This window comes from Brachypodium distachyon, chromosome 3 (genome assembly GCF_000005505.3).
Source record: "Brachypodium distachyon strain Bd21 chromosome 3, Brachypodium_distachyon_v3.0, whole genome shotgun sequence".
Lineage (NCBI taxonomy): Eukaryota > Viridiplantae > Streptophyta > Magnoliopsida > Poales > Poaceae > Brachypodium > Brachypodium distachyon.
In genome coordinates, this window is record NC_016133.3 from 11,703,372 (window position 1) to 11,719,903 (window position 16,532).

The 16,532-nt window shown below is 43.4% G+C and overlaps 3 protein-coding genes and 1 long non-coding RNA gene across 4 annotated transcripts; 2 read left to right on the top strand and 2 right to left on the bottom strand.

Annotated features, from left to right (window-relative positions):
• Positions 1-3,150: 3,150 nt before the first annotated feature.
• LOC100824713 (tubby-like F-box protein 12) lies at positions 3,151-6,561 on the top strand. Its single transcript, XM_003573208.4, has 5 exons — positions 3,151-3,639; positions 4,387-4,830; positions 5,091-5,178; positions 5,290-5,422; positions 5,527-6,561. The coding sequence occupies exons 2-5, from the start codon at positions 4,465-4,467 to the stop codon at positions 6,281-6,283; spliced, it is 1,344 nt and encodes a 447-aa protein (XP_003573256.1). The 5' UTR covers positions 3,151-3,639; positions 4,387-4,464; the 3' UTR covers positions 6,284-6,561.
• Positions 6,562-6,723: 162 nt separating this feature from the next.
• Positions 6,724-10,433, bottom strand: LOC100825016 (protein S-acyltransferase 8). The gene is made up of 5 exons (XM_003573209.4): positions 10,063-10,433; positions 9,229-9,414; positions 8,137-8,418; positions 7,781-8,014; positions 6,724-7,505 (listed from the first exon to the last, which is right to left on the bottom strand). The coding sequence occupies exons 1-5, from the start codon at positions 10,105-10,107 to the stop codon at positions 7,020-7,022; spliced, it is 1,233 nt and encodes a 410-aa protein (XP_003573257.1). The 5' UTR covers positions 10,108-10,433; the 3' UTR covers positions 6,724-7,019.
• LOC112271921 lies at positions 10,222-10,705 on the top strand. The gene is made up of 2 exons (XR_002965458.1): positions 10,222-10,360; positions 10,431-10,705. It is a non-coding gene; the product is annotated as an uncharacterized LOC112271921 (long non-coding RNA).
• Positions 10,706-11,800: 1,095 nt separating this feature from the next.
• Positions 11,801-16,055, bottom strand: LOC100838002 (PI-PLC X domain-containing protein At5g67130). Its single transcript, XM_014901068.2, has 7 exons — positions 15,670-16,055; positions 15,443-15,580; positions 13,340-13,438; positions 12,952-13,252; positions 12,623-12,846; positions 12,445-12,531; positions 11,801-12,263 (listed from the first exon to the last, which is right to left on the bottom strand). The coding sequence occupies exons 1-7, from the start codon at positions 15,865-15,867 to the stop codon at positions 12,084-12,086; spliced, it is 1,227 nt and encodes a 408-aa protein (XP_014756554.1). The 5' UTR covers positions 15,868-16,055; the 3' UTR covers positions 11,801-12,083.
• Positions 16,056-16,532: the final 477 nt, after the last annotated feature.

The following is a 16,532-nucleotide window of genomic DNA, read 5'->3' on the forward strand; positions in this document are numbered from 1 at the left end:
GATTTTGTTACGATCTCATAATGTGTGAGATCAAGATAGGCAATCAGATGGGGGTTGAATGATTGCGCGGAAGAAAATTAAAACTTTTTTCGAAAGTTCAAACACTAAATCACCTTTCTGTCCGTGATAGTAAAACAGCCGTAACTTTTGATTGGATGAACCAAAAAATACGTATGAGTATGCAAAAGAAAGATATTGAAATTATCTAACCAACGCTACAAGATTCAGCTCAATTGGACTTACCAATCGAAAGATATGATCAAAGCAGTAACAGCTGACAGAAAATTACGAGAATTAATCTATAATCGATTTCGAGGAATAATAAGAAAGATGAAGTAATCGCGATCTTTCCTTGATCTCATGATAAACCTGCAGCAAAGTATTATGAACTTGTGATAAATCTGCAGCAAAGTGTTAGAAAAATCTAGCACGAAGAATCCACGAAGAACAGAGATGACACCGCCAACGAATCTCTTTATTGCAACGATGTCGATCGATTACAAAAGATGCAACCATGCATCCAAGAACTCTCCAAGAATTGATCTAGATCTAAAGCTCTGAGTTTCCTCACGTCCTTACTAAAAGCCTAACTAGGACGCCCTCTATTTATAAGGGAAAATTCGTGATCCTAAACCGAATCCGAATCCAACACCAACTCCTCTGTCCCGGTCGGTATTCTGCCCGTGGGGCCTGCATACAACCTCGGATTGAGATGAGTCCAAAAGCAAAGTTTTTCGTCTCGACGACGCGCACAACTTTCATGTGGACTACTTTTTCATCGAACGCCCTCTTATCCAGCCACGGTTGGACCTACATGTCTTCACGTCGATGCCACTCCATGTCATCAACTTTTCTTGTGATGTCTTCAAAACTCGACCATCACGTGTCGAATATCTCCAATACCGTACATCTCCGGTATAAACAACGTACGACAAACCGGTGCCCTCCCGGATCATCGTAATCTTCACTTTCATTGTTCCTTCGCACGAACGTCCCGCATGACATTGATCCCTCGACCTCAGCTTCTCCCAAGTTTCGTCCCTCAATCCCGTGATCGACCACGTTCCTCTAGTTCCGGCAACACCTGAAAGCGAACACACAAATAACCAGTACGAGCACAAGTCCACGACTTGACTCAAGGTAAGTTCCACACAACTCACGCCATGTTTTCACATAAGAAGCTAATGGATCAACACACCACTAGCAAAGCACTAAGTCCAAATAAGATACAAGTCATCATATAAGTATCCACATCAATGTTTCATCTAAAACACTTGCCAATGTTACACATCACCTATAATTTCACATAATGTTGTGATCTTGTGCGTTTTGGGCCCACTTGAGTAAACAATCGATGACTCCTAGAAAACATTGTACTTGGTGTGCCGTCCGCATAACAAAGCTCCTTTTATAGTACAAATCAATTAATAGTAATGCGTGGAATACGCTCACGTTAGACATGGGGCACCTTCATAAGGAGCGTCACTGAAATACACATTGCACCTTCGCCACAACAGAAACCTACCACCTTATTTTATAGGGTGTGTTTTTGTTTGGTTAAGAGAAACTTAATTTTGATAATTTGGACTAGTATGTGCACTCCATTGCTAACTCTTATTTTGTAATTTTTGTGGTATAAATTTTTACAAGGTAGGCCGCCGGAGATCATTTCCGACGACAGTCGCGGGTCTACCCCGTTCCTGGCAGCTGCTGTTGGGGAGGTGTTCTTGCAGGGCGGGTGGAAGCGCGGGGAGGCGATGGGCTCTGTTCCTTCGCAGGTGAGGTCGGAGAGGAGACACCGGGCGACGACCTCCCCGAGAGGATCTTGGCCCAAGCCCCGTGCCGGGCAGCGCGACGGCGACGGAGAGCGAGGTAGGCGATGGGAAGGCCGCGCCAACAATTTATCTGTTTCCGTTTTGCTTGCAATTGCAGGGGCGGCGAGGGCGCGGGGGGACGCCGCTTCGCTGAGAAGCTGGGTGACATGGGCTCGCTGCACTTCGGCACTTCCAGCGGGAGCATGCATGCCCGTGTGCTGCTAGCCCGTTACCTGGTCGACGAGGACATTCGCCTCGGTGTGGAAGCCAACGGCACGATGTGTTCGTGCATCACCTACACTAATCCCTCTCCTTTTTCCTTGCTCAAGTAACTTGCTCCCAGCCACTTTTTTTTAAAAAAAATCCAATTTATCTGGAGATGTGGAGTGGATTTGGTGCGACGCAGGTTCTTGATCGGGATGTATAGCTGTTGATATTGCGTGCTTGCAGTGTTGGTGCCTTTACAAAGGCTGATCTAGAGATTTGGGATTAATTCATCCAGGTTATTTCAGTTTCTTCTCTCTTATTTGACAGGTTGAAGGTTGAAGATACATCCGTCCCTGATATTGCCAGTCTACCTTCTCCTTTTCTATTTCTAGCAACCTTGGTCTTCGATCAATCTCATGCTTGATGGTTTCAAGATTGCAGGATTTTTTGAAAAAATGGTGAACGTATATACCTTCCGAGTTAATAAATGATGATTGCGTTTTTATCTGATCCCGAGAAGGCCTGTGAAATATTGTGATTAATATTCAAAAATCTCATGTAGTGTAGAAGAAATATGTATTTTAATTTTTAGTTGTGTTACACAAAAAACAAAGGTTGTATAATAAGAAGAAAAAAAGATCAAGGTGTCCCATTTTGGCATGCGTGCATGTTGGCTGTGGATTTCAGAAGAAGAATAGAAAAAACTGTCACCTAATAACTTCGACGGTGCGGTGAATCGCGCGTAGACAGGTAGTATATAGCAAAGCGCAACGGGGAAGAACATGCATGTTATGACAGCCACAAGTCAAACTTAACTGCAAGCTAGAAATCAAAATTCACAGGACATATCTTGTTGCTAGATAGGGATCTAGAAAGTCAGACATATCATGTTGCGCGCTAGATATATTTTTCACATAAATTAATTTAGAAGCAAGAAGAAGGCAGGCACAAACACCTAATTTTTTTAAAACCTTTCATATACTAGTTCGTTTATGAATTTTTTGACATTTTTAAACGCCATTTTTGGCCTATTCTAGTGTACAAAAAAGTCACTCTGATGCTCTCTCACTCTCACACAAAATAAAATAAGTCATGCTGATGCTATGGCCTATGTGCTGGTTGGTGAGTGGCATGTGAAACAAGACCTTCCATATTTATTTTAGCAATATCTCAGAATTTGCTCTTCTCATCCTCTCCCTCTTCTCCGGTCTTCTCTCCCCCAAACCAAAACCAAATCCCATTTCTCCATCTCGGATCCCATAAATCCGTTCCTGCTCCTCATCCCCGCCTCCCAAATCCCTTCTCTATCCCCCGACCTCACCGCAGCCTCAGCCGCAGCAGATTAAATCCAGTCACCTACTTGTCCCTGCGGCGATTCCAAGCTTTCCCTGTTCATCTTTTCAATGGATCCAAACTTTTTTTAGCTGCCGCAGCGAAAAAGACCCGCAGGCAGTTTGGGTGGGGGTTTCTCCGTGGAAAGCTGCGCGCTTTTGCTCGTCTCCTTTGGGGGAAAAGAAATATTCGCTTCCTTAATTTGGGCGGAAAAGGTTTGGATCTTCGTGGAAGAATCTGTTTCTAGTTTGGGTCAAGCCGAGGAGCCTCGATTTGGGGGCGGCGGGTAAGATGTCTACTCCCCCTTCATCCTTCAGTTCTTCTTTCCTAGTGTCCAGGCTTCCATTTTGCATCTCGATTCGATGCTCATAAATTTTTGTAGGTAGAGAGAAAATGGACCATGGATTCCTGAGATTACCCTTTCATTTCACAACATAAAGAATAACAGTTTCGCTGTAGTTCATATAGATCTTGTACTTGTGCACAATAGTTTAGGGATATGCAGATCACTGACGAGGGATAAAAAAAAGGTCAAACTTTGTTTCAGTCAATATTTCCGTGCCCTGCCTATATGATATCATTATATTTTTTAAGTGAAATGGCGTGTTCTGTTAGCCTTTCACCATCAGCGAGTTCTTCTTTTTCTGAGACTTCACCGTCAGAGAGTTGGCTGTTTATGTTGCCATATGTATCGTACATTGAGTGCGAGACTAGAACTGGTAGCCCACTGACTTCAGAGTTCAGACTATTCTTACATCATTGGAAATTTCCCGGATTCATTCATAGTCGCTTTCTTTGATTAATGCTTAGTTTAACTAACAGTCCTGTTTGGTGGTTGATACTTAGCCTTTTATTCTAGCTGTGACGCTGGTGGTTTTGTGGTCTTCATTGTTGTAGATGCTTGCATTTTCCCCTTCTCAATGTGCTTTTGTGGTTTTGTTTTGTAAATCAAAGAAATCTGTTGGAGATCAGCGTTAATTTTCCTTTTGCCGGAGATCAGTATTTAGTAATGTTTTATCTTGTGCATATGCAGTGCCGGCGAGCTGATCTGAAAGGTCTTTATCACTAGGCAATTGGTGATTTTTTGGTTGCCGTGCAGTTTCCACTAGAGATGTCTTTCCGGAGTATAGTCCGTGATGTCAGGGAGAGCTTTGGAAGCTTATCAAGGAGGGGTTTTGAGGTTAGAATTTCAGGCCTCCCGGGTCTTTCTGGCCATCACAGAGGGAAGTCAGTTGGTTCTCTCAGTGAGCTGCGTGATAGACCTCTAGTAGTTGATCAAAGCGAGTGGGTTGGTCTTCCTCCCGAATTACTTCGGGATGTAATGAAAAGGCTGGAGGAAGGCGAGAGCACTTGGCCGTCCCGCAAAGATGTTGTTGCTTGTGCAGCTGTCTGCAGGGCATGGAGAGAGATCTGTAAAGATATCGTGCAGAGCCCAGAGTTCTGTGGGAAGCTCACTTTTCCAGTATCTCTTAAGCAGGTAAAAGTCCAATCTTGTTTATAATAAATAATTACAGCTTGTAAGTTGTTTCCATGTTATAGCCTCGAATAACTGGTACTAAAAATTGATCGTGGCTTGAGCCTGAGGATATCAACTTAAGTGTTTCTATGCTATCAAGTAATCTGTAGCATTTTTCTCTTAGACGATTTAGAAGTAGATAGAGGCTTCTGAACTTCTGCAGCAAGAGGTATCTACTTACAGAAGTTCGCGCATGTCTTGACATTGATTTTCATGTGCAGCCAGGACCACGAGATGGATTAATCCAGTGCTTTATAAAAAGGGACAAATCGACATTAACCTATTATCTCTACTTGTGCCTTAGCCCTGGTAAGTATATGTCCAGCTTATCTCATATATCGGCCACTCATCGATTCCCTGTTGTAATTTCCTTGTAACCATTCTGGATGCTATGCTAATGATATGATTTGGGTTGTGTAGCTGTGCTTAGTGAGAATGGAAAATTCCTGCTAGCAGCTAAGAGAAATCGCCGGACGGCATATACCGAATACGTAATTTCTGTGGATTCTAAGAATATCTCGCGGTCAAGCAATGGCTATGTTGGAAAAATGAGGTGAAGTCCTTTGACAACAATCTTAGTATCTTACTGTCTAATCTTCACTGGTTTGAAGTTTCTGTTGGTGTATGCATTAAGATCTGACACTGTAGTATCAACAGGTCAAATTTTCTTGGCACGAAATTCATTGTTTATGACACTCAAGCGCCCTACAATGCTGGGAGCCTTGTCTCATGCCAGCGTGCCAGCCGTCGTATCTCTTCTAGTAGGGTTTCCCCAAAGGTACCCACTGGTAGCTACCCTATTGCCCAGGTGAACTATGAGCTAAATGTGCTCGGCACTAGGGGGCCGAGGCGCATGCAGTGCACGATGCATTCCATCCCAGCATCTGCAGTGGACCCAGAAGGTGTGGTGCCTGGCCAACCCAAGCAGCTTCTCCCTGGTCCCTTTGAGGAGTCCTTCCGCAGCACAAACACCTCCTCCAGGTTCTCTGTTACGGACTTTAGCAGCTCTCGCTTCTCAGAAATAAGTGGAGCAGTACAGCAAGACGAGGAGGATGGGGAGGCTAAGGAAAAACCTTTAGTTCTCCGCAACAAAGTACCAAGATGGCATGAGCAACTGCAATGTTGGTGCCTCAACTTCCGGGGTCGGGTGACTGTGGCTTCCGTGAAGAACTTCCAGTTGACATCTGCACTGCAGCCATCTGTTGCATCGTCTGAATCTTCACAGCCACCCCAGCAGCAGCAAACCCAGCCTTCGAGTTCCTCGTCTTCGACATCTGATCACGAGAAGGTGATTCTGCAGTTTGGTAAGGTTACTAAGGACATGTTCACCATGGACTACCGGTACCCACTCTCGGCATTCCAAGCTTTCGCTATCTGTTTGACCAGCTTCGACACCAAGCTGGCTTGTGAATAGATCAGTGTTAGAAGTTTTTTTTTTTTTTTTTGTGTGTGTGTGTGTGTCTTGTTGATTTACTTATTTGTTCACCAAGTGTGTCAAGACAAGAAATCCACGTGCAGTGTTTGCTAATTCTGCGTGCCTCTTTTTTTTTTAAGATTGTAACTGCAAAAAGCTAAACATTGATTTGTGCCCTTTTTCCCATGATGATGACTAGTCGGTGATATCGTGATTTACTTAAGTCGTCACTTGTAAATCCTGCTGAGACGACAGTCATAATGATTGAGAATGCTTCATGTTGACCAAGTAAATGCTCTTTCTGAGATCATGAGATGGATGATGGCATAACTAGATGATGTCTTATGGGACACCTGGGATCCAGGTCTAAGATTCATGTGGATTTAAGGAACCAGCTACTGCTACGTGTTACTGAAGAAGTATTTAGAAAGGAGACAATGTACAGTCCAATGGTCTACAGCTATGCAAATTATGTACAGTTAATAATCAACTATCTTAAGACACTGTTCATGGAATCTTCCAATTTTGAAACCTTCATAAAATGTTTACAGAAACAACCTATGTCACTGACCAATCAACTCTACTTAAATCCTAGAAAGAGAAGGCAACCGAGAACATTCGACGAATGCCATCCAAATTTCAGCCTCCATAGCCCTCACCTGATGAACTTGTTGGTGTATGCAATATGGACATCCACGGAAACAAATTTTCCTTGTATCGGCACATTCAAATACTATCAACAAAGTTCATCAGGGCGATGCTTCTGCCCAGAAGACGAGGGGCGTGCAGCATTGCCAACCGAAAGGATGTCCAGATCCCTAACTTCATTGGAGCTCTCGGCCGTGCTTCTGATAACAGGGATCTCAGTGTCTGAATCAGGCGTGCAATCACCTCTGCGATATTTCACACCATTGCTTTCAGCTCCCAATTCTCCATCGCTCAGTTCATCTGACCGGCGCCGAGAGGTCTTCAGGATGTCAAGACCCATCTCAAGATCATCCTCGACCTTGGCTCGTGGACGGTGGGGTGTCTCATCTTCCGGTACACTGGAACGGCTGATCCGTGGCAGTGTTGCCCCATGTTCCTCTTGAACAATGCCTCGCAGGTTGATCCGGGAAGGCTTTCTTTTCGTGCAGAGGACCTCAAAACAATTGTGCATGCAACCACGGTCGAACGCGTTGGGTTGGTTGTTGTACTTGTACTTGAGATTCTCATACGTTGTCTTCAGAAAAGGAAGTGGAATTTTAATTCAGTTAAATAAAATTGCTATAACTCAAGAAGGCAGTAGTACACATAATTGCATTTTTTTTCTGCCATAGATAAGTTATCCAATGAGATTTTTCATGATTACTAGAGTTCAAATTAGCCTGTATATGCATCGTAGATCATATCCTTATGTGGGAAGTACATACAGATGCTATCCTTTTACTGTAGTATCTGAAGGTAGCCTATAATTTTTGTGTCTTAACATCGACTCCATAGATTTAGGGGACTAACCTTATTTGTCGCAATGAGGTAAGAGTGGAACCCGGTGAGACCACCGACGAACCAAAAACAAATGAAACAATATGCCATGACTGCCACTGATGCTGGAGATTCTTTGATTGCCTCTACTACTGAATGATGGCCTCTCTTCATGATAAGACTGATGTACAATGCGCACATTGAAAATACATAGAAACACAGGACTGCTGCTGAAGAAACAAACCAGAAGAAGTAACGGTAATTGCGCTGCAAAGGGGAAAATATATGCAGATAAGCTGAGGTTGTTTTGACAGGAATCAGGCTGTCCAAGGTTGAATAACTCATAGCTTGTTTCTTTCAAGAAAATTAAAGAAATCAGCATAACAAACCTGTCCAATACATTGACCAACCCAAGGGCAGTGGTGATCAAACCGCTCGACACAATTATCACATTTGGAGCAGTGGGAGCAACGAGGAGGCCGGTATATCATGCAAGTTTCACAATATTTTACTCTCACAGGGATACCATTGACCATAACCTCTTTTATGCGAGGGAACTGAAGAGTATGAGGGGCTGAAGCATCATGAGAAAACTCCTCCACAGGTGGATGTGAATTCCGTGGTACAATACCTGGATCTTGAGATGAGGTAAAGAAGAGCAGTAACAGTACCTAACAATCAGATTTTGCAGAGAGAGCATACTATGATTTGGTGGTTGTATACAAAGTAGCAGGAAATAAATTAACAAAACTAACTAAGCGAAAACAGACATTAATTTGCAAGAGCAGAATATGGATAAAATTACTAATGACTGGGCAATATATCAAACTAAAAAAACGAAAAATGAAATTTCCAAGTCTATTAGAAGTATATAACCAAACATGAAGCATGTGCAAGTGGAAAAGAAGATAACTGAAAGTAAATAATAAGAATATCAAAAGATCAACTAATGAATTGACCAGTAGAACTCTGCTAAGTAAAGATTAAGGTTTTATTATCTGACGAGAGAAATTATATTCTACAGTTACAATCAAAATTCCGACGATGTATCATTTATGCAACTTTGAAACTGAATACGAGGTTCAGTTTTTAGCACTTTCCCAACTGTTAAGTGCAATAAAGGCACAGCAATGCCTTAGGGCAGTGTAACTACTAACCACTGTTTCATGATCACAATGATGCCAAATTACCTCTGAACCTTGGAAAAACTATAGCTTGCGGAATGACATGTATGTCTAATTAACTCAGTTTGTCACACAAAAACTCGTGCTCGAAATCATTTGTAATTTGAAGATCTAAGAAAGTACAGGACCTTTCAGAACTATATGATTGTTAGTTGTGTATCATATGCCATTTTTAATCACATTAGAAATTTTGTCCAACTAAAGAAGAAGCAAATACATGATTTTTGGTGACAACACAAATCCTATGCAAGCAGCTCAACATAACTCTTTAGTAATAGGCAAAGAATGCTTACTCACATGAACTGTGAGGACAATGGTAACAACTGGAATTGCATATCCTGCATTATATGCAGGAAAGAAGTGTACGAGATGTCTGGCCACAAAGATGCAGAAGACAACAACAGGGCTTGCGATTAGCGCAAAAGATAGTAGAGTGGCCTTGGCATCTGGTCCAAAGATCAACCTTCCATGACACCAGATTATCTGAAGAAAATGAGAAACATCATTGAGACATTTGATAGTCCATAGATAGTTCGAAAATACTGTGACGGTAGTCTGAAATTCTGGATGGAATAGGTTGAAGGGACTAACTAATCATACTAAAACAGTTAAAAGAGTGCATACACAAGAAAGTAATGAAGTAGTTGCAATGCAATGTTGGCAAACCATGTGGATAATTTTCTAAGCAGCCTGACCCTGGTCGGATTACCACCAACAAGGGCTGCACAAAGACAAGAACTTGGACCCCCCAATTGGATGGATTATCTTATTGGGGTCACCATTCACGTTGGCAACCCAAGTTCCAAATCAACCCCCAATAGTTTATTCATCTGTCTCGTCATCATCAGTGTAGTTTAATATACAAATCACACGCAAATCGATCAACTAACCAGCTAAACCAGATAAAGATACGGGGCTTATCCAGGAGGCGCAGTTACCCCATTCCCACTGTGCCCATCTTCTTCCTCGCCAGGTTAGAGACCACAAATCGCCACAGGATGTCAGGCCAACAAATCAAGAAACAGAGACATAGATGAGACCGGCCGCTGCCAGTCGATCCAGACCAAGAAGAACAGGAAATTCCGGAACCCCATAAAGAAAAGGTATATAGAGTAATCTGATCTCACATACGTTGTTGCCTCTCCAGACTTGGTAGACCCGCTGCTGCTTGGCCATGGCCGCCGCCGCCGCACCGGAGCGAGAAGGGAAGAAATCCACCAGCCAGCCAGCCAGTCAGCCTTGCACTCCTTCGAGGTCTCCACTTGGGGGAGAGGAAACTCTTCTTCTCCCTCCACCTCTCCTTCTCCTCTTGATTTCCTCTAGAGAAGGGTCAGGGATAAGAGGGCACGGAAGCGAGATGCCATCACCCGCCGCCGCGGCATCATCAATCGCCGTGGGTCTTCTTCCTCGGTGTGACAGACAGACAGAGGTGAGATGAGATGAAGATATATCTATCTGGCTTGGAAACCTTAAAGATTTGATTTTTGCGATGTCTACAGGGAGGAGGAGGAGGTATCCTTGGTATGTCGGAGTACGAAAGCATCTGTTCTTTGTTCTCTTGGGACACTTTCTCCTCTCTCTTCATTTTCTTTCTTATTTTTCTAATTAACATAGTTCTATTATTTTCCTCGCACAACTAATGAGGGGTACAGTTGATTTAGATCCATGTCTATACTAACTCTGACTCACATCATGAATATGGAAGAATTTCTATATACTACCTGAGTTTTTAATTAATCCTAAAGGTTATTGTGAAATTATTATTATTTATTTATTTTAAAGGTTATTGTGGCTTAGCATTTTGGTCTAACTGGTAAAATAAGTTGTTTATTCCTTCTCGTTAATAGTTCCCATGCCTTTAGACAAATTCCACTTGTGTGGATCTGCAAAGATATTATGATCCTTACCTCTGGAAAGAATATTACCAAAAGTAAGGTTTTTTAATAAAAACTTCAACTACACGTTTCACTATATTTGTCAATAAAGAGATGCACAGGTTATCTGACTAGAGAAAGGGTGAAGAATAATCTAGCTGGGAGAGAATATGTGCTTGATTTGATGCCATTCCCCCTCTTACTGATTGAGAATAATCTAGCATGTGAAGTTCATCACAGGTCAGAGATCAGTCTCTGCCAGAACTTGCGAATTCTTGGGACATAAAGTTTTCACAGGATTCATTGAGAAATAATCGTATAGGCAAAATAATAATTCCATGCGACACGAATAAATAGTTGGCACTGCTCATTGCATGATGCTGTCTGCTTGATTGAATGCTGTTCTGGATTTGGACCAGCAATTTCAGCTGTCAGTCAGTCAGTCAGATCAGGGGCCCTTCCTTTTCGCCAGCACTCACTCATCAAAACTGTATATGAATATGTTCATAGCAATAAATTCTTATTGGAATCAGTAAAATTCTCCCACCTATCTTTTTCCTTATGAGAATAATTCAGTTTGATTCCGTGGCGTGGCGCATAAGAGCATTCACACTCTTTAAAATACCTACCTCTATAACCATCTCTAACGCTTGGAGATTGCCTCCAAGGACTGTAGGCATGTGCCTCTAAGAATGAAGTTGAAAACCACCTCTTCATCTAGAGGCAATCTCTAAGGACTAAAATAGCATATCATGCTTGGAGAAAACTTGAGTTTGAGATGCGAGGACTAGTTGTTCACGGTGAAAATGAGTTTTTTTATATAAGCCGGGACCCAGCTTAGAGGTGAGAAAAGCTTTAAGCATTGCAGCAGAAGGTGATACGTGTGGAGGCAACGAGTGGGTCCCATCTTAGAGGCAAAATTGTCTCTAAAGACTGTGGATGCCCTGAGCATCAACCACAAACTGGCTGTAATTTTAGTTTTTTAGGAAAAAACATGGAAGAACTAGCCATGTGAAAGTATATCGAAACCTCAGAGGTACAATCTGCCCTAGTTAACAAAAATGAAATATTTGATTTACAACTCATCGAACGGTTACACCCGACAATTTCACCAGTTCGATTCTGCATCTCTGTAAGCTAAGGGATGATTTACAGCTCAGGCAGTCTGATGATCGAGGAAAAGAACCAATGAAACCGATGCAAGAACAATGATAGAAAAATTTGCCTCAGGATGGCAGTAGCACTAGGGTACACCCTACAAGCTGAAGCGAGGGGCTCTTACGACAGAAACAGCAGAACCAGAGATGACAGACCGAAGAAGAAGCTCCACCGGAAGGGTGGGAACTGAGTCGTCGCCGCACTGGAATCACCGCTTGGGCTTGTACCCTTGGTGGGTGCCCTGGGTGGTGATGGCGGTGGAGGTGGAGGTATCACACAGGTTCCGAATGTCGAGTTGGACTGCAGCTCAGAGGTCACAATATTAGTGGGAGAAAAAAAATAACAAGACTGTGAGACAGATGGTTCTTAATTCCATATCACCAGATGTTAATTGAGCTGTTTAATTCCATATCACCAGATGCAACAAAATGCGTCACGAGCTGTTTGATTTATGAAAAGTGCAGGTATCATGTGCCTTTACCTTACAGTATGCAATGTTGTCACACCCACATACTAGATGGCCATTAGCCACGTCAGTAGCCAAGGGAGCTCCTCCACCATTGCTCCGCTGCACAATTCAAATGTTAAGGAACCCGCATGATTGACTGAATAGATTTTGTTTGGATTAACCAGTGAAGAAGTTTGCAATATTGGCATACCATGTAGAAATCAACAGCGATGTAGTTGGGCCACCGATTGCCAGAGAGATCGTGGCAGGTTTTTAGCATGCTAACAAGTGGCGCTGAATTGTTCCCGCAAACCCCGGTCTGACTCGGGTCTGTCGTGAAGAAGTTCATCAGAACAAGCGACTGGCTTTTGGAATCCATGGCCGGGGACTCTGAGCGACTTGGGCATTTACCTTCTACCATGCCCTCATTGCCATCTGCAAAGATAAAGCAAAAAAACTATATGAACAAATAATTCATTGAAAATATATCAAACTTCACATTCTTATGCCAACAGTTTGTGTTGGAAGTTGGAACTATACATTGGCTTTCCACAACATAGCTCCACTCATACGGAATACCCTCGCTTGCTTCTTTTGATTTCTTTGATGTGAAGACTACCAGGCGCTCATTTTGGCTGATCATGTCCTTGAGCAAAGGCCAGTTGCCCCCACTCTTGGGCATTTTTGCCACGGGGAACCAATACTTCATGAGGCCGGAAGCATTGAATACTTTTGGCAAGGACCCTGTAGCAGTGTAGTCTTCCAGGAAAACTGTGATCACTGCTGAAGGGTTTGCTTCAAGGAACGTCTGGATTTCTTTGAAGACATTGATGGCTGGTTGCTGCGCAGAATCCCACTCAAGATTAGATATACAGTATCAAGATGCTCTGCACGATAGAGAAGAAAAATGTTCAGCTGGTAATCTTACGAAGGCTGTGATATTGTAGCACTTCCCAGCAACTGAGTGGCACAGCCAGACATCATTGTTGAAATCGTAAGTGTCAAGCATCAAGCCCCTAACACCATTCTGCACATAATCAGGTAGAGTTTCCCAAGGTTAAAATTTCAAATAGCCACTGACAATCTAAAATTCAGTGTTAATGAACCACGACAGAATACATGTTGGTGGTGTACATCAGAATTTCATCCGGTAACTGCAAAATAGACTGCTTTTTTAGGAAACAAAATAGACACCACGTTTGTATAATCAGCATTTACGCAGGTAAAATGGAATAGCACTTTGCAGGAGGAAATTAAACAATACCTGCATAACAACAGGAAATGGAGTAACAGCTTACTAAACTGCGTTGGGTTGGCTTCTTTGTTTCTGTAGTTTTTTCTTTCTTTCTTTCAGTTATAAGAGAACTTAGGAAGTTTCCGCGAGATATAGCTGGGGCAAGTAGAAATATCGCACGGTACATTGACTTGTTCAATTACTTCAGTGTGGCTAGAAATAACTATTAAAAACAACAACTGCCTCAAAAACACCAACAGATGTACATGAAAATCTTTGTTGCGTGGCACCGATTATATAAAAAAGGACAGGGTGGCATCATAAACTATGTGGACGTGGTCCCTCCCTTTCCTTAAGACCAAAGCAATCGATAACTTCATAGCATAATACCTGAACCAGACATGATTACAACAAGGCCTGTTTGGCAATCAGCAACTACCTCGGTGACAAATCACTCAATGTGCCTACCCAGCGACCATAAAACTATGGAATTTGAGTGCTAACTACTAAGGTCTGCCCATAGCCATAAGAATCTCTGTGAGCTGGCAAGTAGACTAACCAAAGGCAAGTATGGCATTAGCTGTATCTAAATACTAGGGTCTCTATCATTGGCATTATAAACATATCCGGAAAAATGGGTATGTTATTCATAGTCCATAGTGTGATGGAGAAACACCACTGCATATGGTGTTATGCAAAGAAAAACAAACTACTTATGCGTAGTGTTCGCACGCCTTATTTTTTCTCCTCTGTTCCTTGGAAGTTACTGTAAAGAGGTTTCATTTCATACATGCAGTCTTGAAACTTAATGTGCATTTGTCATGTTAGATATTCGTGTATCTTTCTAAGCTCTACTTTGGTTCGAGCCTTTTGTCAAGGAGCAGACATTTGGCCCTTTATTATGGAACAGAAAAGAAGGATGCAGATACCTGATCTGAATTCAAACAAAAGCATGGGGCAGAGGATAGAAAACAGTGGAGCAGTAGTAGAGCATGTGTCAAGTGTAAAAAGAAAGGCATTCTTTTCGTGTATTATGAAGCCAACTTTTGAGCATTTCGCTGATGATATTCCTCCAAAAAGTGAAAAAGGTGGGGCAGGTAGGACGGTGAGACACTGAGACCTTGTGCAAGCTCTGCCTTTTGAATTAAGGAGACCCTACTTTGTCTGATCAAAGGGGCAATTGGAAAACTTAGCTAGGAAGGCAGCATTTTCCATCACCATTACAGAAATGGTTCAGTTGACTTAACACAGTGCACAATTAAAGGCTGAGTACAAAACTACAAGTTTCAGTTGAGTAAAGTTGGTTCTAAAAAGAAGAACTCCCCTTCAGCAGCAGTAAATCTCAGTAGGGCAGTAAATCTGAGTGGCAATTTTAGTATGATCAGTGAACCTATGGAACATTTTGGTCAGCAAAGCATTGGTATGGGCCTTGCAAAGGCTAAAGATACAGCAGCATCTAATCTGCACTGAGTCCAGAAATGAACCACTTGGTTTCAGTTTAGGAGTGAAGAACCATTAAATTATTAACCGAGGAAGTAAAAACAGGATGAGGACAACATTAGGTAGGCAATGGGGAGTGAGATTAGGTACGTAGCAGGCACAAGCACATGGATGGAATGGAAAGAACACGGGGTGTCCGGCCCCACAGAGAACACGGGCTGTCCTGCGCCATGGAGGGCCCTCGCCGGCGCCGCGGGCGCAGGCAGGTAGAGCCGCCGGAGGAATTGATGACGGTAAATGTAACTGACAAACTGCTATGTCGGCGGCGGGGAAGGAGGAGTGGGAAAGGAAGGAAACCTTGAGCTGAGCGGTGACGGAGTCCTCCTGGTTGGCGGGGGCGATGAGGGTGGCGCCGGTGGCGGAGGCGGCGCCTGCGAGCGCGAAGGAGTTGTGCGTCGTCAGCCACGAGTAGTTGTTGAAGGGGAGCCCCGTGCCCTGCGATGTCCATGGAGCAGAGCATCAGCCACCAAATCGATTCAATCCCAACAATCTCTGAACAACTGAAGAAGGAGCAGCTGAATTACGTGGGTGAGGGGGTCGATGGGGGAGGCGCGCGCGCAGATTTTGGCCTCGCCGTCGCCGCAGGCGGCGCAGTGCAGCCCCGACCCGCAGTCGCCGGCGGCCGAGCAGCCGTCGCCTTCCCGCGCCGCCGCGGCTCTGCCTGCAGCGAAGAAGACGACGAGGAGGAGGAAGACGGGGAGCAGGCGGAGGCGGGTGGCCATGGTTGGCAGCGACCTAGAGTACCGGAAAAGCAGCGAGAGCGCGGCGCGTCTTGAGGGCACGACAACGGCTATTATACCATGCCAGTCTCGGTCTCTCTGGCTTTGGTTGGTGAATGCCGGTGTTAATCCTCCACGAGAACAAACACTGATCCAAACCCAATTTCAAGTCCCTAATTAATGTGTGCCAGGGATTAGAGCAGAACGCGTGGATAGGAAGACTAAATTGGTGTTGCTCCAACTCATTACTCTTTGCCTACTGAAACAAATTCTTAATTTGAAGTTGAAGCCAACAAACGAATAGCTAGTCGTCGTTGTACTAATCAACACGGAGCATGGTTACGTGCATGGTGCCACCACACGTATACGCGTCTCCAAAACCTTCTTCAGTTTGAAAGGTTCAATCTTTATTTTATTTCTACCCGTTTCGAAAATGAAAGGTTCCATTTTTATCTAGGAATTTACCGGACACCGTTTCTCCCAAATCCTTCTTGGCTTTGTCAAAGTTCAATTTTTATTTATCAAACCCGAGCATTATTCTCCCTTCACACATGTCCCTGCTTAACCTACCATGTGTTAACGATTCCATGGTTCCATGTGTTTCTCTACGGAGTACTACTTATTCTTCCTTTCTTGCCAGACAACTGCAGGATGAGTGGACGACTTGA

Bases quoted from the DNA above. Each gene is read 5' to 3' on its own strand.
- LOC100824713 (XM_003573208.4), top strand. From the start codon at position 4,465: ATGTCTTTCCGGAGTATAGTCCGTGATGTCAGGGAGAGCTTTGGAAGC. The intron at 4,831-5,090 runs GTAAAAGTCCAA...TTTCATGTGCAG, and splicing joins TTCCAGTATCTCTTAAGCAG to CCAGGACCACGAGATGGATT. The intron at 5,179-5,289 runs GTAAGTATATGT...TGGGTTGTGTAG, and splicing joins CTACTTGTGCCTTAGCCCTG to CTGTGCTTAGTGAGAATGGA.
- LOC100825016 (XM_003573209.4), bottom strand. From the start codon at position 10,107: ATGGCCAAGCAGCAGCGGGTCTACCAAGTCTGGAGAGGCAACAAC. The intron at 8,419-9,228 runs GTGAGTAAGCAT...TCTGATTGTTAG, and splicing joins CCATTGTCCTCACAGTTCAT to GTACTGTTACTGCTCTTCTT. The intron at 7,506-7,780 runs GTTAGTCCCCTA...CCTTTTCTGAAG, and splicing joins ACCTCATTGCGACAAATAAG to ACAACGTATGAGAATCTCAA.
- LOC100838002 (XM_014901068.2), bottom strand. From the start codon at position 15,867: ATGGCCACCCGCCTCCGCCTGCTCCCCGTCTTCCTCCTCCTCGTCGTC. The intron at 13,439-15,442 runs GTTTCCTTCCTT...GATTATGTGCAG, and splicing joins CCGTCACCGCTCAGCTCAAG to AATGGTGTTAGGGGCTTGAT. The intron at 13,253-13,339 runs GTAAGATTACCA...GATTCTGCGCAG, and splicing joins GCTACAATATCACAGCCTTC to CAACCAGCCATCAATGTCTT.